The sequence below is a fragment of the Bufo gargarizans genome, chromosome 4 (assembly GCF_014858855.1).
Source record: "Bufo gargarizans isolate SCDJY-AF-19 chromosome 4, ASM1485885v1, whole genome shotgun sequence".
NCBI lineage: Eukaryota > Metazoa > Chordata > Amphibia > Anura > Bufonidae > Bufo > Bufo gargarizans.
The window spans coordinates 207,692,784-207,715,562 of record NC_058083.1 but is presented as its reverse complement, the minus strand read 5'-3'; the positions used below and the strand labels follow the sequence as shown (position 1 = coordinate 207,715,562).

Sequence of the window (22,779 nt, the reverse complement as noted above, 5' to 3'; positions counted from 1 at the left end):
CCACAGGTACGCCCTGTATTCCCTCCTTTCCATTTGTTGTTTCTATTGCCTATGTCCTATCCCTCTCTCTTTCTCTTTGTCTTCTCCTCGGGTCACGCAACCCATGTCTTTTCACGCTGCTGCGCCACACCATGCATTCTCACACCAACCTCCTGGCCTGGTACGCCCAGGCCCCACGTTTCCCAACAGTCATCCTTACCTGGTCCATTCCTTGCCCTTGTTCACATGTCTCCGGCTCCGCCCCCCAGGATCGCCCTGGTACACGTTTCACTCAGCAGACCCCTTGTTGCTAGTCTTTCCATCAGTCAATGGTTCATGGTTCATGCTCCACTACCCCCTCCATGCTGCCGGTTCCGCCCATTCCGCGCATTCCCCACGCCATGCCCGCCTCTGCAGCAGTCACGCGTTTCGTTTCTGGCACCAGTACTGTCATATCCCATGAACATCTGGTCACGTCCCAGTCACGGTTCATGAAGTCAACATGTACGGTCTTGTTCTTTCAGGTGCTAAGCTAACCCGTGGGTACCCGTTAGAATTTATTTTGTCTTTTTCCAGGTAAGTAGAAGGCACAATTTGTTATTTCAGCCTCCCGGCATAGCCAATCGTGGCAACATATACCGTTCTTTTTAGGTGAAGTCCCTTTAAATCTCAGCGCAAACGGCTCCGGTGAATTAAGGTAAGTTGACAATCACGCCTAGCAAGGGGACTACGTGTCCTCCGGTCGCCGGCCAGATGTAAGACCCCCCCATCTTGATACGAGGGTTCTCCGGCAGCACCGCCCGCACCCATCCCACAAATATCCCCCTCCAGCTTCCGTCATGTCCCTCTTCGTTTTTCAGCTCAAAACATGTCTCACGTTTCCGACCTCGAGGATCCTCTGTCAACCGTAGAGTCTGCGGTGTCAGAGCGAGCAAGCCGTTCATCCTACTGTATTTGGACACAGCCTGTAAGGCCGAACTATATCGCCTTTTGTTTCCGGAGCCATCCACAGGGTCCACGGAGCAAGTCTCCATGTCGACCATCCAGTTGTCCCTAACGCAACTGCACGCCACCATCAACAACCTGTCCAGATCTGCGACATAAATTCCAGACTCCAGGTAGTCGAAAGCAGGGACGCGTCGCCTTCCGCTCCCAGCAGTCCCTCCCCAGGTCCTTCCACTTCCCGGCCTTCTTCCCCAGGTAGGTTTTCCGGGGCCCCCGAGATTGCTCCTTTTTTTTTGTTCCCAAAAACTTGCGCAGAGATATACTTGCAGGCAAGGATGTCAATTTGGCGGTGGTCCTCATTTCCACTCATGACACCGTGGAAAACAGGACCATTGCATGTGGCGATGTGTCTGTGGTACTGAAGGCCAAAGACACTTGCCTCACCAAAAATCGCAGAGTTTGTGCTTGCGTTCAGCCTGTATCGGGACATCATCTGCTCGGCGCAGCCAGCCAGAAGGGAGGAGCTTGATGCATACCAATACAGGGTCACGGAGCTCGGGTACAAATACAGAGAATTCGCCTATTACGACTACCATCGGTCATTCTCGGCGAAGGCAGACGCAGCCCTCGCACAGTTCCAGCATGTCACCAATTGGGCATCCTTAGATATGGAGCTTTTCTGCAGACATTTTGCCGGTCTCAGGTCCCCGTATTGCTCCAACTGCCAGTCAGTACTGCACGCGTCCGACTGGTGCCCAAACTCACACGTCACCTCCCAGCCCAAACAGCAGCCCAGCACTTCAGCTCCCCAAAAGCCAGGTCCGCTCCTGGATAAATTAGGTTGCCCCATAGTATTCCTAGGGAAAAAATCAATTGTGCAACAATTACAACGCTACCTTATGCAATTACAACAAGTGTAAGGCGTTCCACATCTGTTCCACCTGCTTTCGGGCCCATCCTTAATCCTCCTGCTCCCAGCGCGCGGCAAAAAGCTGACTAGCCAACATCAATGTCCCCCTTCTTGTCTCCCTCCTCAAAACCCACCACAACCCCAGCTTCGTCAAATTCCTGCAGTCCGGGTTTTCCGTAGGCTTCCACGGTCTCATCACCTTGCCCCAGGGTTCATGGGAGGTCCCCAACCTCGTGTCAGCCATGGAGGACCCGGCCTCTGTGGATTCTCTTCTGCAAGTCGAGTTGCAGAAGGGATTCATCATAGGCCCCTTTTACCAACCTCCTTTCCAGGTCTATAGGGTAAGCCCATCGGTCTGGTCAGCAAAAGAAACACCAATAAAAAGTTTGATTTACGATTTGTCAGCGTCTCATGCATCCAGTGTCCTGAGTCTCAACTCTTTGATCCCATCTGAAGAGTATTCGATGCACTACTCTTCCCTGGATGAAGCCATACAACTGATCTTACAAGTAGGGGCGAGCGCTTGGCTTTCAAAGGCGAATATCTCGTACGCCTTCAAGCTGTTTCCAGTCCAACCTCACCTTTTGGAGGTTTCACGGAATCAAATGGAGGGACCAGTTTTTTTTATGCCACCCGCCTCCCGTTCGGGTCAAAGAGCAGCCCCTGGCTCTTTGATCAGTTCGCCAAGGCCCTCCATTGGATTCTGGTAAACCACGGCAACTGTCCCAGAGTAATCCATTACCTGGACAACTTCTTACTGGTCGAGAACCCCAACCATGTGCCCGACAGGTTGGAAAGTACCCTCAGCATTTTCGCCGCTTTACGGGTCCCAGTGGCGCCATCGAAGGTCGATGGCCCTTCCACGGTCATCACTTTTTTAGGCATCTCTTTAGACAGAATGGAGGCCAGACTCCCAGAGGACAAATTAGTCAGACTCCAAACGTCAATTTCCACTCACGTAGGATCCAGGACCATGTCAAAGAGCGACCTACAGTCGTTGCTGGGCTCTCTCACCCGTATCATGCCACAGGGTCGATCCTTCATGTCAAGACTCCTCCAATTGTTGCCTACAGCCACAACGCAAGACTCACTGATTCAGCTGGACTGAGAAGCCCTGGCTGACCTAGCCATGTGGAGGGTCTTCCTATCAGAATGGAATGGCATTTCCCTGTTCGTCCCCCACTAGAGTCCCACCTGTCCGACTGTGTATTCTGATGCGTCCGAATCCGTCGGGTTCGGTGCCTTATTCGGCCACCAATGGTTCGCGGACTCCTGGCCCTCCCAAATCCACTCGGACCCTCAGGCCATTCAGTTCTCCCCTCTCCTAGAGTTTTATCCCATTGTGGTGGCCGCGCAAGTCTGGGGCATGCTCTTCCTATGCAAACTCACTTAGCTAGCTCTAAAATACAACTTCCACATCTCTTGTGCCCACATCCAGGGCATCAGGAACATTGCAGCAGATGCCTTTTCTCGCCTAAATCGAAACCTTTTTTTCCAGGTCATGCCACAAGCCGAAAGTCGGGAAAACCCCCCCCCCCCCCCCCCGGATTTCGGCTCCCTGATCTTGGACAAGACAGGCACATATCTGTGGCTCAGTCTCTCATCCGCAAGTCCCTGTCTTAGAACTCCACCAGGAACTACCAGGTTGGAAGGGATTCAAGGTTTTTTTCTCACCTTCATCCTAGGGGCAACACGAGCGAAGTCACATTCATCATGGCTTTCCTGGCATACTGCCACAAAGACCTACACCTTTCGTACAGTACCATCAGGTTGTATTTGTCGGGGGTTCAACATCACCTCATGATCTGTCATCCGGACAGCAACTCCATTTTTTCCTCCCATGCCATAAAAGCCACATTGAAGGGTATTCAGAAGAGTTCAAACAAGTCCAAACCCTCCAGGCAACCCATCTCAGAGGACTTGTTCAGGAAAATCTCATCCTCCCTAGACGAGAGTCCTTTTGGCCCATTCAGCATTCTCAAAGCTGCCCTCTATCTAAGTTTCTACGGCTTTCTCCAGCCCGGGGAATTCGCCAGCACCTCCTCTCACAATGCAGGCCCCGTACTAAGCCAACTCACCCAGACACGAGCATTTTATCTTCACCTTACCCATTTCCAAAACCTTGCAAATAGGGCCCCCTGTATGCATTGAATATTTCCCTACTACCAACCCTTGGTGCCCTGTGACCGTCCTCAACAGGTTATTAACTACCCTGGGTGACCATTCTCCAGCCAGCCCTCTCCTTCCTTTCCCTTCACGGCCACTTTCGTCCTCGCAGTTCATCAAACACATGCGCAGCCTCGCATCAGGTTTAGGGTTCGACCCCCGGGCCATTCATTCCAGATTGGAGCCGCATCCAAACACTGGGGTCCCGGCTCACATCATACGCAAAATGGGTCGATGGAAGTCATCTTGTTTCTCACAGTACATCCCGCATCCAAAAGCTGAGATCGCCAGAGCTTTCTCCGACTTAGTACTGTAATGCTACCATCTACAATAAAAGGGTTGAATCATAACCATTTCCTACTCGCATTTTTTGCCTCCTTTATTTGGCCTACCCTCGTCACGTGGCTAAGGGCACACCACTAGCCACCTAGTTAGATTAGGTTCAGACTCACATACCAGGCTTTGCGCCGTAGCCTGGACCACAAATATATACTGTTGAAACTCAAAAAAATTTGAATATTGTGCAAAAGTCCATTTATTTCAGTAATGCAAATTAAAAGGAATTGCATTATTGCAGCTTAAAATTAGAATTTTGTGAAAAGGTTCAATATTCTAGGCTCAAAGTATCACACTCTAGTTAGCTAATTAATCCATATCCCCTGAGCAAAGGGTACCTCAAAATTGTGACTTTGGGGTTTCATAAGCTATAAGCCATAATCATCCAAATTATAACAAATGAAGGCTTGAAATATCTTGCTTTGCATGTAATGAGTCTATCTCATATGTTAATTTCACCTTTTAACCACCTCAGCTCCGCTAGCTTAAACACCCTTAATGACCAGACCACTTTTTACAATTCTGCATTACACTACTTTCACGGTTTATTGCTCGGTCATACAACTTACCACCCAAATGAATTTTACCTCCTTTTCTTCTCACTAATAGAGCTTTCATTTGGTGGTATTTCATTGCTGCTGACATTTTGACTTTTTTTGTTATTAATCAAAATTTACAGAAATTTTTGCAAAAAAATTACATTTTTCACTTTCAGTTGTAAAAATGTTTTAAAAAAAATACATTTCTATATTAATTTTTCTCTAAATTTATTTTTCTACATGTCTTTGATTTAAAAAAAAATGCAATAAGTGTAAATTTATTGGTTTGCGCAAAAGTTATAGCAATTACAAACTATGGTACAAAAATGTGAATTTCCTCATTTTGAAGCAGCTCTGACTTTCTGAGCACCTGTCATGTTTCCTGAGGTTCTACAATGGCCAGACAATAGAAAAACCCCACAAATGACCCCATTTTAGAAAGTAGACACACTAAGGTATTTGTTGATGGTCATAGTGAGTTCATAGAAGTTTTTATTTTTTGTCACAAGTTAGCGGGAAATAATATATATATATATATATATATATATTTTTTATTTTTTTTTCTTACAAAGTCTCATATTCCACTAACTTGTGACAAAAAATAAAAACTTCCATGAACTCACTATGCCCATCACGAAATACCTTGGGGTGTCTTCTTTCCAAAATTGGGTCACTTGCGGGGTAGTTATACTGCCCTGGCATTTTAGGGGCCCTAATGCTTGAGAAGTAGTTTGAAATCTAAATGTGTTAAAAATGCCCTGTGAAATCCTAAAGGTGCTCTTTAGAATTTGGGCCCCTTTGCCCACCTAGGCTGCAAAAAAGTGTCACACATGTGGTATCGCCATACTCAGGAGAAGTAGGGCAATGTGTTTTGGGGTGTCTTTTTACATATACCCATTCTGGGTGAGAGAAATATCTCTCTAAAAGACAACTTTTCCCATTTTTATTTTTTTATACAAAGTTGTCATTTGACAGAGATATTTATCTCACCCAGCATGGGTATATGTAAAAAGACACCCCAAAACACATAGCCCTACATCTCCTGAGTACGGCGATACCACATGTGTGACACTTTTTTGCAGCCTAGGTGCGCAAAGGGGCCCAAATTCCTTTTAGGAGGGCATTTTTAGACATCTGTATTCCAGACTTCTCACGCTTCAGGGCCCCTAAAATGTCAGGGCAGTATAAATACCCCACATGTGACCCCATTTTGGAAAGAAGACACCCCAAGGTATGACGTGAGGGGCATGGCGAGTTCATAGAAGTTTCTTTGTTTTTTTTGGCACAAGTTAGCGGAAATTTATATATATATATATTTTTTCTCGCAAAGTCTCCCTTTCCGCTAACTTGTGACAAAAGGTTCAATCTTTCATGGACTCAATATGCCCTCAGCGAATACCTTGGGGTGTCTTCTTTCCGAAATGGGATCACATGTGGGATATTTATACTGCCCTGGCATTTTAGGGGCCCTAAAGCGTGAGAAGAAGTCTGGAATATAAATGTCTAAAAAAATGTACGCATTTGGATTCCATGAGGGGTATGGTGAGTTCATGTGAGATTTTATTTTTTGTCACAAGTTAGTGGAATATGAAACTTTGTAAGAAAAAATAAAAATAAAAAATTTCCGCTAACTTGTGCCAAAAAATCTTCTCTGAACTCGCCATGCCCCTCAAAAGTGATTGTTTTATAGTGCCGCAGCGATTTTACGGTGTTTTTGCAGTGATCAAAAAAAAATGCGTAAAGCACATTGCCGCTGTCCGTGTTTTGCGGATCCGCGGTGTCCATGTTTTGCGGATCCGCAAAACACATACTGATGTCTGAATGGAGCCTTACAGGGGGGTGATCAATGACAGGGGGGTGATCACCCCATATAGACTCCCTGATCACCCCCCTGTCATTGATCACCCCCCTGTAAGGCTCCATTCAGACGTCCGTATGTGTTTTGCGGATCCACGGATCCGTGGATCCGCAAAACACATACGGACGTCTGAATGCAGCCTTACAGGGGGATGATCAATGACAGGGGGTGATCAGGAAATCTATATGGGGTGATCACCCCACTGTAAGGCTCTATTCAGATGTCTGTATGTGTTTTGCGGATCCGCAATACACATACAGACTTCTGAATGGAGCCTGACAGGGGGGTGATCAGGGAGTCTATATGGGGTGATCAGGGGTTAATAAGTGACGGGGGGGGTGTAGTGTAGTGGTGTTTTGGTGCTACTTTACAGAGCTGCCTGTGTCCTCTGGTGGTCGATCCAAGCAAAAGGGACCACCAGAGGACCAGGTAGCAGGTATATTAGACGCTGTTATCAAAACAGCGTCTAATATACCTTTTAGAGGTTAAAAAAAATCACATCTACAGCCTGCCAGCGAACTATCGCCGCTGGCAGGCTGTAGATCCACTCGTTTACCTGCCGATCCTGTGAACGCGCGCGCCTGTGTGAGCATGTTCACAGGAAATCTCACGTCTTGCGAGATGACGTGCTGGCGCGTCCAGGAGGAATAACAGGGCCGCCGCCAGGACGCAATCCTGCGTACGGCGGTCCTGTAGTGGTTAAGTTGCATTACTGAAATAGATGAACTTTGCACGATATTCTAAGTTTTCGGGTTTCACCTGTATGTGTGTGTGTGTGTGTATATGTGTGTGTATATATATATATATATATATATATCTATATCTATATCCATAGAAAGATTCAGGCAGCACTCCCTTCAGTGCAGATATAATAGTGCAGGTGCCCGCGGTGGTCCCTCGACATGGGACAAATTCAATAGAAAAGGAAAGTCCGCAGCACTCCTTTGAAGTAAAAAAGTGAAATTTATTCACACATGTCAGACAACGTTTCGGTCCTCTCACAGGACCTTTTTCAAGTCAAAAAAGGTCCTGTGAGAGGACCGAAACGTTGTCTGACATGTGTGAATAAATTTCACTTTTTTACTTCAAAGGAGTGCTGCGGACTTTCCTTTTCTATATATATATATATATATATATATATATATATATATAATATATATATTGGTCCTGTCCTATAGAGATCACCTTGACACCGGCAGACAGGCATAAATAATTTTGTACAAAATGTATTTGCCAAGAATCTCAAATTTATAAAATAAGCGTAGCATTAGCACCAGAATATTATCTATAATTAACGCTGTTAGAATCAGGCACTTAAGTACCCGGCAAGTGACCACACATGCCCTCCTGAATTCAACTGCTGTGTCCCGCATCTCACCTCCTAGGCCCCCTGCTCCATATCCTAAACAAAGAACACGGAGAGGGACCGAAAATGGCATCTATTGATGGCCACTACAAAGGTACAGCTTTTGCTGCAGTATATTGGGCTTCAGTGTGGTATATGGTTCTTATGGGATGGCATTTTGCACTATGGTACTGCTGACCCTGTCTACTTGCGCTGGTCCTGCCTTCTGTCAATTTGGACCCACCTACAATGTGCGGCCACTTTAGATTTTATTTTTTCCACGGCCACTTAAGTTCCCAGTCCGCCCCTGATAGGAATGTGCTGACTTTTCGTTGCAGTTTGCTTTGGAGGTGTGGGCTCACTCCATTGGTTTTGCACTCCTGACTAGCCCTTGTTTGCCCTTGTTTGCCCTTAAGCTGATTTTAATTAGTGTAAGTATAAAGCTGTAGCCTGCTCTCCCTGCATTCATTGGAAGCCTTCTGGCACCAGGAGAGGTAAAGTATAGAGCAGGCTCTGCATGCATGTTGGACCTGGATTTAATGGAGGCCATTATGGCACCAAAAGCAGCAAAAGTCAGAGTGGACCCAGCATGCATGTGGAACCTTCACAGGTGGCATTTAGTGTTAGAGTCTCAAATTTATAAAATGAGTGTAGCATTAGCACCAAAATATTTTAAATATTTATGGCATTATTGTACTTTGTGTTTGCAGAGTGCTGCTGTAATGTTTTTTATATATATATATATATATATATATACAGTACAGACCAAAAGTTTGGACACACCTTCTCATTCAAAGAGTTTTCTTTATTTTCATGATTATGAAAATTGTAGATTCACACTGAAGGCATAGAAACTATGAATTGACACATGTGGAATTATATACATAACAAAAAAGTGTGAAACAACTGAAAATATGTCATATTCTAGGTTCTTCAAAGTAGCCACCTTTTACTTTGATTATTGCTTTGCACACTCTTGGCATTCTCTTGATGAGCTTCAAGAGGTAGTCACCTGAAATGGTCTTCCAACAGTCTTGAAGGAGTTCCCAGAGATGCTTAGCACTTGTTGGCCCTTTTGCCTTCACTCTGCTCGATTGGGTTCAGGTCCGGTGACTGTGGAGGCCAGGTTATCTGGAGCAGCACCCCATCACTCTCCTTCATGGTCAAATAGCCCTTACACAGCCTGGAGGTGTGTTTGGGGTCATTGTCCTGTTGAAAAATAAATGATGGTCCAACTAAACGCAAACTGGATGGAATAGCATGCCGCTGCAAGATGCTGTGGTAGCCATGCTGGTTCAGTATGCCTTCAATTTTGAATAAATCCCCAACAGTGTCACCAGCAAAGCACCCCCACACCATCACACCTCCTCCTCCATGCTTCACGGTGGGAACCAGGCATGTAGAGTCCATCCGTTCACCTTTTCTGCGTCACACAAAGACACAGTGGTTGTAACCAAAGATCTCAAATTTGGACTCATCAGACCAAAGCACAGATTTCCACTGGTCTAATGTCCATTCCTTGTGTTCTTTAGCCCAAACAAGTCTTTTCTGCTTGTTGCCTGTCCTTAGCAGTGGTTTCCTAGCAGATATTCTATCATGAAGGCTTGATTCACACAGTCTCCTCTTAACAGTTGTTCTAGAGATGTGTCTGCTGCTAGAACTCTGTGTGGCATTGACCTGGTCTCTAATCTGAGCTGCTGTTAACCTGCGATTTCTGATGCTGGTGACTCGGATGAACTTATCCTCCGCAGCAGAGGTGACTCTTGGTCTTCCTTTCCTGGGGCGGTCCGCATGTGAGCCAGTTTCTTTGTAGCGCTTAATGGTTTTTGTGACTGCACTTGGGGACTGACTGACCTTAATTTCTTAAAGTAATGATGGCCACTCGTTTTTCTTTACTTAGCTGCTTTTTTCTTGCCATAATACAAATTCTAACAGTCTATTCAGTAGGACTATCAGCTTTGTATCCACCTGACTTCTCCACAACGCAACTGATGGTCCCAACCCCATTTATAAGGCAAGAAATCCCACTTATTAAACCTGACAGGGCACACCTGTGAAGTGAAAACCATTTCAGGTGACTACCTCTTGAAGCTCATCAAGAGAATGCCAAGAGTGTGCAAAGCAGTAATCAAAGCAAAAGGTGGCTACTTTGAAGAACCTAGAATATGACATATTTTCAGTTGTTTCACACTTTTTTGTTATGTATATAATTCCACATGTGTTAATTCATAGTTTTGATGCCTTCAGTGTGAATCTACAATTTTCATAGTCATGAAAATAAAGAAAACTCTTTGAATGAGAAGGTGTGTCCAAACTTTTGGTCTGTACTGTAATATAGCTGAATACTCAGCCTGAAATTGTGGGAGGGGCGTAAGGGCTTTATATTGTCCGCCCACCTATTCACCTGTGCATGTGTAGTTCCGGTCATTGAGTTGAACCTACGTGCTGCCTCAAGCCTTCAGGAGTTTGTTTGGGCAAGTTCCCTTCCTCTTCACAGCACGGCCGGCCCGCCCACACACAGCACTCCGGTAAGTATCGCTGCACTCGCCGCCAGCTCATCCCACGTGGTGCGGCCCAAACAGCGCGGCCACGCACCACAGTCTGCCCCCTGTTGCAGGATGCCGGCCCGGTCCCTCTCCGAGGGGAAACTTCCCAGAGTCCGGCGCAGAGTGTCTGACCCGCCCCTACACCGCCCCGATCCAGGACTTAGTAGCGGCAGCTGCCTGCTTTCCTGCATGGAGCAGCTGTCCGCAAGGAGCAAGGGGGCAAGTTTTTCCTGGCTGCCATCCAGCGCTCTCCTTCAGCAATGCCAGGCGCCCCTTCCCCCGCTGTGTCCCTGCTTGCGCCCTGCCCACGTCCCCACATTCCCGCAGCTTGGTACTGCCACTCACCGCTGCGTGCACATCCTAGGGCAGAGCCTCGTCTCATCAGCAAGCTCGGCAGAGGCTCTATTGACACCCAGTGGATGTGCCACAGAATGCTTCTCTGTTAAAAAAAATAAAAAGGACCTCTTTCGCCACCCAGTGGACGTGTAGGGGAGTGCGTCCCCCAAAAAATTAATTTAAAATCCATTTAAATAAATCAGTAAAAAAATAATAATAATTGAAAGCCATTTAAATAAATCAGTTAAAAAAATTTTAAAATTGTGGCAGCCGGATCCGTTTAGTGGCTTACGTTTGTTAAATTAATGTTGCAATCTGGTACATTTCCAGGCTTACGTTTGTTAAATTAATGTTGCAGCCGGGTACGTTCCAGGCTTACGTTTGTCAAACTTAAATGTCGCAGCCAGTTGCGTCCTAGGCTTACGCTTGTTAAATCACGTTGCAGCCGGGTACGCACCAGGGTTACATTTTTGTCCAGTACCCACGTTTGCAATGTCAATGTCTAGCCTGTCACGTTCCAGGCCCACGTCACTCAAACATACCACCTCATTCGGCCCGTCTTTCTTCACGCAGCCATGTTTCTCTTTTCATAGCCTTCCGTCATTTAACTTCACTATCACGTTCCATCCAGCTAGTGCCCCGCCTCAGGTACATCTTTCACCAGGGTCATGCATGTCGACTGGGTTTTGGTTCATGATGTCACGTTTTTTCTCCTGTTATGTACTTCTCAGGCTTCCTGATCAGTTACCTCATCTAGCAAGTCCAGACCACGTTCGTAGTCGTTCAGGCTTACGGTCATTTCCCTTACGGCATCCGTGCTTTCAGGTTTAGGCAATCCAAACCAAGGTAAAAAAAAAAAAAGCGTTAATACCTCTTCATACACAGAGCGTGCTCACTGGCACGTCCTACCAAATTCACTACTTTTCCACGCTGCCATCTTACGCTGTCAAAAAATAATGTTTTCCGTTCTCTTCACGTTTCGGTGCTTTGACATTTCGGTTTCTTTCTACAATAATCGCTTGGCTTTGTTCCTCAGTGTAATCATGTCACAATCGTCTGACATCGAAGACGCACTATCGGTCCCAGAAACAGTAATTTCACAACCCACAAGCAACATGTCGTTAAGGAGCTGGACGATCCCCAAACTGATCGCCGAATTGAACAGAAGAGGGATCCGTCATCCATCATCCGCCCGGAAGGCAGAGTTGTACAGGCTCCTGGTTACAGACTCAGCCATTCCAGCGGTTGAGCAGGTTCCCATGTCCACAATACAACATTCTGTGGTGCAGTTGCATGCTGCCATTAACAAAATCTCCAGCTCTGTCACAGACATACAGAACAGACTGCTCACAGTGGAAGCTAGGGCCCCTGCTTCCAGCTGTCCAACCTCACCCATCCACGGTCCCTCCGCTTCCTGCTCACTCTCCCCGGGTAGGTTCTCTGGGGCACCCGACATAGCCCCGTCACATTTCAATCCCGACAACCTTAAAAGGGACATCCTGGCGGGCAAGGATGTAAACCTTGCATCCATCCTTATCGACACCCACGACTCACTAGACAGCAGACAATCGCCTGCGGCGATGTTTGCATTTTCCTTAAATCCAAGGATGTCCGTCTCAATAAGAAACTCACCATTCCAGAATTCATACTGGCATTTAGTCTCTTCCAAGACATCATATGTTCAGAACAGCCAGGTAGACTGGATGCTTGAGGAACTGGATGCTTATCGATACAGGGTCACAGACCTGGGGCACAAATACTGTGGCCACGCTTTTTACGATTACCATCGTTCCTTCTTCCTAGTGTCCGGCTTCAGGAAGGGTTTCCATACAGGGTTGGTAGCTCTGCCTCAATCCACCTGGGAGGGCCCCAACCTCCTTTTGGCACTCAGAGACCCGGATTCGGTTAACACCTTAATCCAATCTGAATTACAAAAGGGCTTCCTGGAGGGTCAGTCCCATCGGGACGCTTAATATACGATCTGTCAGCACCTCATGTTTCTGATACACCCAGCCTCAACTCCCTAATCCCTTCCGAAGAATTCTCAATGCAATACTCTTCCATAGACAAGGCCATTCAGCTTATCAAGTTGGGCAGGGGAACCTGGTTGTCCGAAGTTGATATTGCCGATGCCTTCAAGTTGCTACCCATTCACCTACAGATATGGAAATTTTACGGAATCAAATGGATGGGTTGCTATTAATTTGCAAATAATTTAACATTTGGGTCCAAAAGCAGCCCGTGGCTCTTTGATCAGCTTGCCCAGGCCCTCCACTGGATTTTGGTTAATCATGCCGGCTGCTCCATGGTTATCCATTATCTGGATGATTTCTTACTAATAGAAAATCCAGACCATAGTCCCGACAAACTTAACAATTTTCTCTGAGCTAAACACTCCCGTAGCACCCACAAATGTTCAGGGTCCCTCCACTTTGGTAACCTTTCTGGGCATTGTCCTAGACACCGATACAATGCGAGCCAGGCTTCCGGAAGACAAGTTAGTTAAAAATCAAAGAAACCAGAGCCAAATCAGCGACTTACAGAGCACTCACCAAGTTGGAGCTGCAATCTTTATTGGGGATGTTAAATTTCACAGCCAAGGTCATGCCACAAGGCAAGGCTTTCATAGCTAGACTACTCCAGCTGCTCCCCACAGCCCCTGCACAGGATTCTCTAATTCACGAGGCCTTAGCCGATCTATCCATGTGGAATTTCTTCTTGTCCAGTTGGAACGGCGTTTCCCTGTTTGTCCCAACATGGAGCCCCACTTCACCCACTCTCTTCACTGATGCAGCTGCATCCGGAGGGTTTGCAGCAATATATGGTAATCAGTGGTTTGCAGGTTCATGGCCACCAAAAATTTAATTAGTCAAAGAATCTTTAAAGTCCTCCCCATTACTAGTGTTGAGCGGCATGTCCCATATTCGAATTCGCGAAATTTCGCGAATATTCGAAAGAATATTCGTAAAATATTCGCGAATATTCGAATTCGTTATTATTTCGCATATGCGATAATTTGAATTTTCGCATCGCATAATACATATTATGCGATACATTTTAACTCTAAGGCTAGGTCTACACGACGACATTTGTCGCGCGACATTTTGTTGCACTAATGTCGCGCGACAATTTTTATAATGGCAGTCTATGGTGTCGCACTGCAACATGCGACATGCTGCGACTGCGACGCGACAGTCGCAGAAAAATCCATCGCGAATGGATTTTCAGCGACTGTCGCGTCGCAGTCGCAGCATGTCGCATGTTGCAGTGCGACACCATAGACTGCCATTATAACAATTGTCGCGCGACATTAGTGCAACAAAATGTCGTGCGACAAATGTCGTGCCCTATCTGTCGCGCAACTTTTTGTCGCGCAACAAATGTCGTCGTGTAGACCTAGCCTAACCCGACAAGCATCACTTCACTGTGTTGTCAAAATATACCATCGGATCTAAGTTTTCCGTACGTTAGTGAAAACTCAGTTCCGATGGTATATTTTAACTAACTAGGGTTAATAGCATTTTTCAAAAATTCGCCTATTAGCTGGCTGTTAGATAATTCGCCTATTCGCTATATTCGTTTATTCGCTACATAACCACCTAAAATATGAAGTGTGATGAGATTGTTCGCGCGCACGTGCGCGCGCATTATAGGCGTGGTTTATCGCGAGTACGTCAGGGTCAATCAATAGCATTTTTCAAATATTCGCCCAACCGCTGCCTGTTAGATAATTTGCCTATTCGATATATTCGCTTATTCTCTCTATTCGTTTATTCGCTACATACACCACCTAAGTCAGTGTGTTGAGATTGTGCGCGCGCACCTGCGCGCGCATCATAGGCGTGGTTTATCGCGAGTACGTCAACTCCATTTTAAAAGTGAATCTTCAACTCCGAGTCCTCACAAGAGAAAATGGTGGGCACAAGATTCCTTGACGAAGAGGATGAACTGCTGCTAACCGTAAGTACAACACTTCATGTCATAACATTTTGAATGCATGTTCGCACCATATCTGTATAGTATAGTAATTATTAAGCAATAGTATGTTTACATATTCGCGCATGCGCAGTTATGCGCATATATACGCGCACTAAATATAACTTTATTTTTAATCATGTCTGATTAGATAATCATCATTATTGTAATAAGTATTGTTTTGACATCACAGCACTTTGTAAGAAGTATGTATGTATGTATGTATGGACAGCAAAGAAATATCATGCACATTGCATATACATTTTCCTGCCACACACTGCATACCACACACAAACACATAGTGCCAGATTTATGATCATCCCTTTTTACGGTAGCAGTTTATCCGTCAGTAAGCAGCTTTACAAAGTTTGCACGTCCTTACGAAAAAGTCGCATGTTCTATTAAAAACTCTCATAAGGCCTCTTTCACACTTGCGTTGTCTGGATCCGGCGTGTACTCCACTTGCCGCAATTACACGCCGGATCCGGAAAAACGCAAGTGTACTGAAAGCATTTGAAGACGGATCCGTCTTCAAAATGCTTTCAGTGTTACTATGGCAGCCCGGACGCTATTAAAGTCCTGGTTGCCATAGTAGTAGCGGGGAGCGGGGGAGCGGTATACTTACAGTCCGTACGGCTCCCCGGGCGCTCCAGAATGACGTCAGAGCGCCCCATGCGATCACGTCATCCATGCGCCTGGGTCGCCCTGACGTCACTCTGGAGCGCCCCGGGAGCCGTACGGATGGTAAGTATACTGCTCCCCCGCTCCCCGCTACACTTTACCATGGCTGCCAGGACTTTAGCATCCCGGCAGCTATGGTAACCATTGAGAAAAAGCTAAACGTCGGATCCGGCAATGCGCCAAAACGACGTTTAGCTTAAGGCCGGATCCGGATCAATGCCTTTCAATGGGCATTAATTCCGGATCCGGCCTTGCGGCAAGTCTTCAGGATTTTTGGCCGGAGCAAAAAGCGCAGCATGCTGCAGTATTTTCTCCGGCCAAAAAACGTTCCGTTCCGGAACTGAAGACATCCTGATGCATCCTGAAGGACGGACTGTCCATTCAGAATGCATTAGGAAAATCCTGATCAGTATTCTTCCGGCATAGAGCCCCGACGACGGAACTCTATGCCGGAAGACAATAACGCAGATGTGAAAGAGCCCTAAGATAAGCATGGTCCTCACTGGAGTGAACTAGCGCATTTTTTTTTTTTTTGCAACTTTTTAAATTGTTCCAATAGTAAATGTGTCTAGAGATTCATCTACATAAGAAAACACGTCCACTTTCATAAAACTGGCGAGCATAGTGCAGAGCAGGAGAAACTCGCAAATTTGTGCGCAGTTTTAGCGTTTGCTCATTTTCTTGCGACTTTTTCACTCCATTATTCTGACTTGAGCTAATGATAAATCTGGCCTCATGTCTTATTGGTCTGGAGAAAAATTACAAATTTCTTCCTGCCATTATTTGCTGGTTCATTTAGCGTTACCCAGGGTGCACCCCATATCGTACCGTCGCTTCACTAGACAGGTACATATCAGCTCAGCTGGCCAATATCACATTGCTCATACCCCACCCACATTTAATCGCAATACAATCCGATCTTATAACGTGAACATTAAATATAATATTTCCACCTTCTAACAAATACTTTTTGCTGTGTTTTGGATGATATCTATTAATAATCCTTGTATTTCCTAAATTTTGTAATACATGTTTGCATCTTTATCCTGCAGCGCATGTTGAAGAAGGGTTATGACCGGACCCGGAAGCAGGCCGAGAAGAGGGCGATTGTCGTGGGGGTCGTCAAGGCCTTACAAAAAAAATTTGGGCGGACCCACGACGAAATGCAAATAGTAAAAAAATGGTCTGACCTGAAAAGGAGGCACCCGGACTGGGTCAAAGAGCACAGTCAGAGAGTCTGCCCTGGTACTTTTTTTTTTTTTTTTATCACCCGTTACAAATTATTACTTATTTTTACCTGTTGTGAAACATAGCAAATCATCCCTTTACCTCATATATCTCTATCTCGCTGTGTGTGTGTGTGTGTGTGTATATATATATAATAAATATATATATATATATTTATCCACACAGTGCGGTAGTGATGTATGATGTAACCGGCTGATTTTGTACTTTGCACACACACACACACACATAATAATAAATATACATGGAGTGCAGAATTATTAGGCAAGTTGTATTTTTGAGGATTAATTTTATTATTGAACAACAACCATGTTCTCAATGAACCCCAAAAACTCATTAATATCAAAGCTGAATATTTTTGGAAGTAGTTTTTAGTTTGCTTTTAGTTTTAGCTATTTTAGGGGGATATCTGTGTGTGCAGGTGACTATTACTGTGCATAATTATTAGGCAACTTAACAAAAAACAAATATATACCCATTTCAATTATTTATTTTTACCAGTGAAACCAATATAACATCTCAACATTCACAAATATACATTTCTGACATTCAAAAACAAAACAAAAACAAATCAGTGACCAATATAGCCACCTTTCTTTGCAAGGACACTCAGAAGCCGCCATCCATGGATTCTGTCAGTGTTTTGATCTGTTCACCATCCACATTGCGTGCAGCAGCAACCACAGCCTCCCAGACACTGTTCAGAGAGGTGGACTGTTTTCCCTCCTTGTAAATCTCACATTTGATGATGGACCACAGGTTCTCAATGGGGTTCAGATCAGGTGAACAAGGAGGCCATGTCATTAGATTTTCTTCTTTTATACCCTTTCTTGCCAGCCACGCTGTGGAGTACTTGGACGCGTGTGATGGAGCATTGTCCTGCATGAAAATCATGTTTTTCTTGAAGGATGCAGACTTCTTCCTGTACCACTGCTTGAAGAAGGTGTCTTCCAGAAACTGGCAGTAGGACTGGGAGTTGAGCTTGACTCCATCCTCAACCCGAAAAGGCCCCACAAGCTCATCTTTGATGATACCAGTACTCCACCTCCACCTTGCTGGCGTCTGAGTCGGACTGGAGCTCTCTGCCCTTTACCAATCCAGCCACGGGCCCATCCATCTGGCCCATCAAGACTCACTCTCATTTCATCAGTCCATAAAACCTTAGAAAAATCAGTCTTGAGATATTTCTTGGCCCAGTCTTGACGTTTCAGCTTGTGTGTCTTGTTCAGTGGCGTTGGTCTTTCAGTCTTTCTTACCTTGGCCATGTCTCTGAGTATTGCACACCTTGTGCTTTTGGGCACTCCAGTGATGTTGCAGCTCTGAAATATGGCCAAACTGGTGGCAAGTGGCATCTTGGCAGCTGCACGCTTGACTTTTCTCAGTTCATGGGCAGTTATTTTGCGCCTTGGTTTTTCCGCACGCTTCTTGCGACCCTGTTGACTATTTTGAATGAAACGCTTGATTGTTCGATGATCACGCTTCAGAAGCTTTGCAATTTTAAGAGTGCTGCATCCCTCTGCAAGATATCTCACTATTTTTGACTTTTCTGAGCCTGTCAAGTCCTTCTTTTGACCCATTTTGCCAAAGGAAAGGAAGTTGCCTAATAATTATGCACACCTGATATAGGGTGTTGATGTCATTAGACCACACCCCTTCTCATTACAGAGATGCACATCACCTAATATGCTTAATTGGTAGTAGGCTTTCGAGCCTATACAGCTTGGAGTAAGACAACATGCATAAAGAGGATGATGTGGTGAAAATACTCATTTGCCTAATAATTCTGCACGTAGTGTATGTGTGTGTGTGTGTATATCTAGATAAACAGCAATCATCAATCTGTATTAGGGCTGTTTCACACGAGCAGATGCCGTGCGTGACATCCGCTACGTGAATGACAGCCAAGACCCGATTCACAAGTGCTCAATTTCATAATTTATTTTTCTGAACTGACTTGAGGACCCATTCATCTCTAAGGGGGCCGCACGATGTGCGTCCCGTCTCCAGAAAAGCGGACCCGCACTTCTGGGTCCACATTTCAGTTCTTTTTGCACTAAATATAACTTCGTCTTTTATGATGTCTGATTAGATATTCATCATTGTTGTAATAAGTACCCTAGACAGGTACATATCAGCTCAGCTGGCCAATATCCGATTGATCAGACCCCACATACAATCGCAATACAATCCGATCTTATAACATGAACATTAAATATAATATTTACACCTTCTAACAAATACTTTTTGCTGTATTTCTGATGATATTTATTAATAATCCTTGTATTATTGTCCTCAATTGAGGCCAAGAATAGTCATATTATATTATTGACATTGACGTGCGGTCTTAAATGCGTCACGCACATTGCCGGTGTCCTTTTTTTTTTTTTTTGTGGGTGGATATGAAAAAGACATTCCGGACGTTTAAATTGAGCCTAAATCCAAATGTTGTGTGATTTTCAGGGCTTCCAGCGCCAACGGTCCGCCGCCGTCTAACCACGGCGGATTTGGATGTAGTGGAGGTCTCCACAGAGGAGGATGAGCAGGCGGGCCCCTCCCACAGTCCTCGAGGTGCCACCAACCCACCTGATGTGGGGATTGTTGTGGAGGTGTCTGACGAGCCCGGACCCTCTCAAGGGCCAAAAACGTCTGGCCCAGCTCCTGCTGAGGAGGATACCACCACCCCAGCTCCTGAGGAAGAGGATCAGGCGCTGGTTATCACCCCGCACCAGGAGGGTAAATATGTGCACACATCATTGTAATTATGTATACATCACATATTTAGAAACATTAACCCTCAATACCCAATGCCCATTTCTACTTTAACGCTAATTAAACATTTTTCTTAAATGTTAAACGGTATCTATGTTTGTGCTAATAACTTTAAAACGAGTTTACTGTTCACGGGCATAGTTCTATCTTATCGTTACATATTGTACTTCATGACAGTGGTAAAACATAGTCAAAATTTTAATGGCATCTTTGTTAACGAAGTAACTAATCTAAAAAAATATTAGAAATAAAATGATATAATCAAAATAAAAATTTCAAATGATACTACAATATAGATTAATAGAGATTAAATAAATGTATAAGTTTACAATCGCCATATGCCTATATCATGTTTATATAATTTATTAACAGAAATATAATTAACAATAACAGTTTGGTTATGCAGTCACTTTTTGAGGCCTACATAGTGTCAGCGACAAATAAATAACCCCATTTCAGAAACCACACACCCTCTATTTAATCCAAATTTATCCTATAAAGTCTGTTAACGATTTAATTGTCCAACGGTAATCTATTAAAATGTTAAAAAAATTAAAATAATTTGAACAAATTATAAATTACGAACTATTTTATTTGAAAACATTGTAGTGTTTAAATCATAAAAAAATCTTAAACGTATTACAAACAATATGTATATTTACAAACAGTTGTGCACAAAACCCTTAACTTTGGTCGCACAGCAGGCTTCAGACTGCAAGGAGCACAATATGGCTTTAGGCTAAAGGATTTAAATTAATGGTAATTGGAAGCTATGTCGCATGTTAAGAGAAGACGCCCTTATGTGACCCTAGAGTTGAAAACAAAAAAAAGTTATTTAATTAGGCAAACTACACCGCTCAATGAATATGCTAAGCAATTAGATCAATCCGCAATTTTACATAATGAGCCAACGATTGTCTTCTAGAAAAAACCGTTCAAATTGACAAAAAAAATAAATAATGAATTTACACACATTTTTTTTATTAAATAAGTGGTTACAGGACTAAATGCACCCCAGTGCAGTTCCACTTTTAGCATATAATTCACCTGAACACCACCACATATGTGAATTTATTTAATTGGCTGTAGAGTTGTAACAGCCAATATCAGCGCTTGCAGGGGAACAAAACACTGGTGTCCCCTGCTTCACCTCTAAGGCAACAGGTGCTGTCGTACAGTCTTTTTTAGCATTTGTCACCTCCACATGACACCTACTTACCCCCCCCCCCCCTTCAGCTACGTAGCAGCAATGCTTATGTCTTTGAAATACGTCCAATAGGAGAGATCTAGACAGCAGGTGTCTGACAAATACCTGAAAAGGCCTTATTTTATATAATTGGCTAGCTGCTCTGGACTAGTAGATCGGCTATTAGACCACGGTTAATGAGCAATTTTGTCCCCAGGGCAAATATTTTATATTTGGCACAAAAATAGTACGGAGCAATTTTGAAAGTCATGAAACACTGCACCCTACAATTATATAGCAGGTGATGAAGATCATAAAATTAACAATAATAATGGGACAACAAAAACCACAGTAATATCAAACAACAGACATGCACAATAACTCTTTAATCTACATAAACTAACATTATATAACACAACAAATTTTCTTTAAAACTACTAAAATGTCACTACATAATCTAATATAGAACTACATTTATTATGGTATACTTTAAAAATGACACTCAAATTCTCTGCACTTAACTACATACCACACAAAATTCAATAAATGACTTATTGTTAATTGATATATTTATCTCTTGTGTTTTCATAACAGTAATCAAGAAAATTTCTGCTAAAATTGCTCTAATGCAAAAGAGGCATGGGAAAATCAGGCAATTAAGAGCCCTCATTCAAAAATCCCAAAGAATGCTGCAGGAATTTGAATGCCAATATGGGGAGGACCTAAAGGAGCTCGCAAGCCTGCAGGAAGAACTGCAAAAGTTCCCTTAATTTTATTCTAATTTTTTTGTTATTAAAAAAGTTTTCTTAAGTTATATTGATTCCATACTTTTTTTTTTCTATAAGGTTATGTTTTTGTATAATTTTAACTGCAGACTTATCAGTAAAGGAGCCTTTAGTCCACGTTGAAAGTCAGCAGGGTTCGGACAGACAACAGCAGTAAGTACATCTTAATAGTGTAGTATAAGGCCTACACATAAATACGTTTTTTCATGACAGCAGCAGCAGGTAGTGTTGTATTATGAGGCATATACATAACAAATCAACTTGATCAAGACAGCAGCAGGTAGAGCTATAGTATTCTGAGGGCTACAAGTCACCTTTAAATGTACAGCAGCAGGAGCAGCAGGTATTTATAGTGTTTTATTATAAGGTATATACATAACAAATCAACTTGATCAGGACAGCAGCAGCAGTTATAGCTAATGTTATATTCTGAGGCATACAAGTCAGCTTCATCTGGACAGCAGCCGTTGGTAAAGTTAACATTGTAGGTTGATTTGTAAATTGAAAAATCAACTTTATCAGGACAGCTGATGGTGTTGTATAAGAACTTCACATAGCTACAAAGGACAAACAACTAGCTTGACATAACTCTGTATGATCATGACAGACAGCATCTGCAGCTGGTAGATATTAACGGTCGAGTATAATCTCATCCTAACTCAGCAGGACATGCTGCAGCGGGTAATGTGTATTCTCAAAAGGCTGAATGCTAACTCGCCATGATCAGAACAGACCGCAGCAGAATCCACAGTAGCTAGATATTAACAGTGGATTATACGGCCTACACATAACTCTCAATAATCAGGACAATAAGAAGTCAATGCTAACGGTGGAGTATAATGACTACAGAGAATTCTGAAGTATCAGGCCAAGATCAGCATGCAGTAGGTAAGTTAAAGTAGTATTCTAATTACTACACAAAGTTTGGCATAACTAAGCAGTACTAGAGAGTGTCAAGTTATTATATTTCAGCAGACAAAAATTTTTAACAGATGGGGATGTGGAAGACCGATTATAAAAGTATAAAAAAACAGATTGAACCCCCAAGTACAGCATGTGTATTCATCGCTTACATATACAATGTTGTCCTAATAAAATAAACTATCTAGATCAAAAAATTATAACAGTTCATTATTATTATATTTTATTGAAAAGGCCAATATAACATTGTACAAGGA

At 43.9% G+C, this 22,779-nt stretch overlaps 1 protein-coding gene across 1 annotated transcript; it reads left to right on the top strand.

Annotated features, from left to right (window-relative positions):
- Positions 1 to 16,402: 16,402 nt before the first annotated feature.
- LOC122935322 lies at positions 16,403 to 21,586 on the top strand. Its single transcript, XM_044291088.1, has 3 exons — positions 16,403 to 16,861; positions 19,322 to 19,594; positions 21,411 to 21,586. Exons 1-3 carry the CDS (start codon positions 16,672 to 16,674, stop codon positions 21,584 to 21,586), a joined length of 639 nt encoding a protein of 212 aa, XP_044147023.1. The 5' UTR covers positions 16,403 to 16,671.
- Positions 21,587 to 22,779: the final 1,193 nt, after the last annotated feature.

What these genes read in the sequence shown, in the direction of transcription:
- LOC122935322 (XM_044291088.1), top strand. Translation starts at nt 16,672, where the DNA reads ATGTTGAAGAAGGGTTATGACCGGACCCGGAAGCAGGCCGAGAAGAGG. An exon ending in CAGTCAGAGAGTCTGCCCTG is followed by an intron (nt 16,862 to 19,321) that starts GTACTTTTTTTT and finishes TGTGATTTTCAG; the next exon opens with GGCTTCCAGCGCCAACGGTC. An exon ending in TATCACCCCGCACCAGGAGG is followed by an intron (nt 19,595 to 21,410) that starts GTAAATATGTGC and finishes TTTTCATAACAG; the next exon opens with TAATCAAGAAAATTTCTGCT.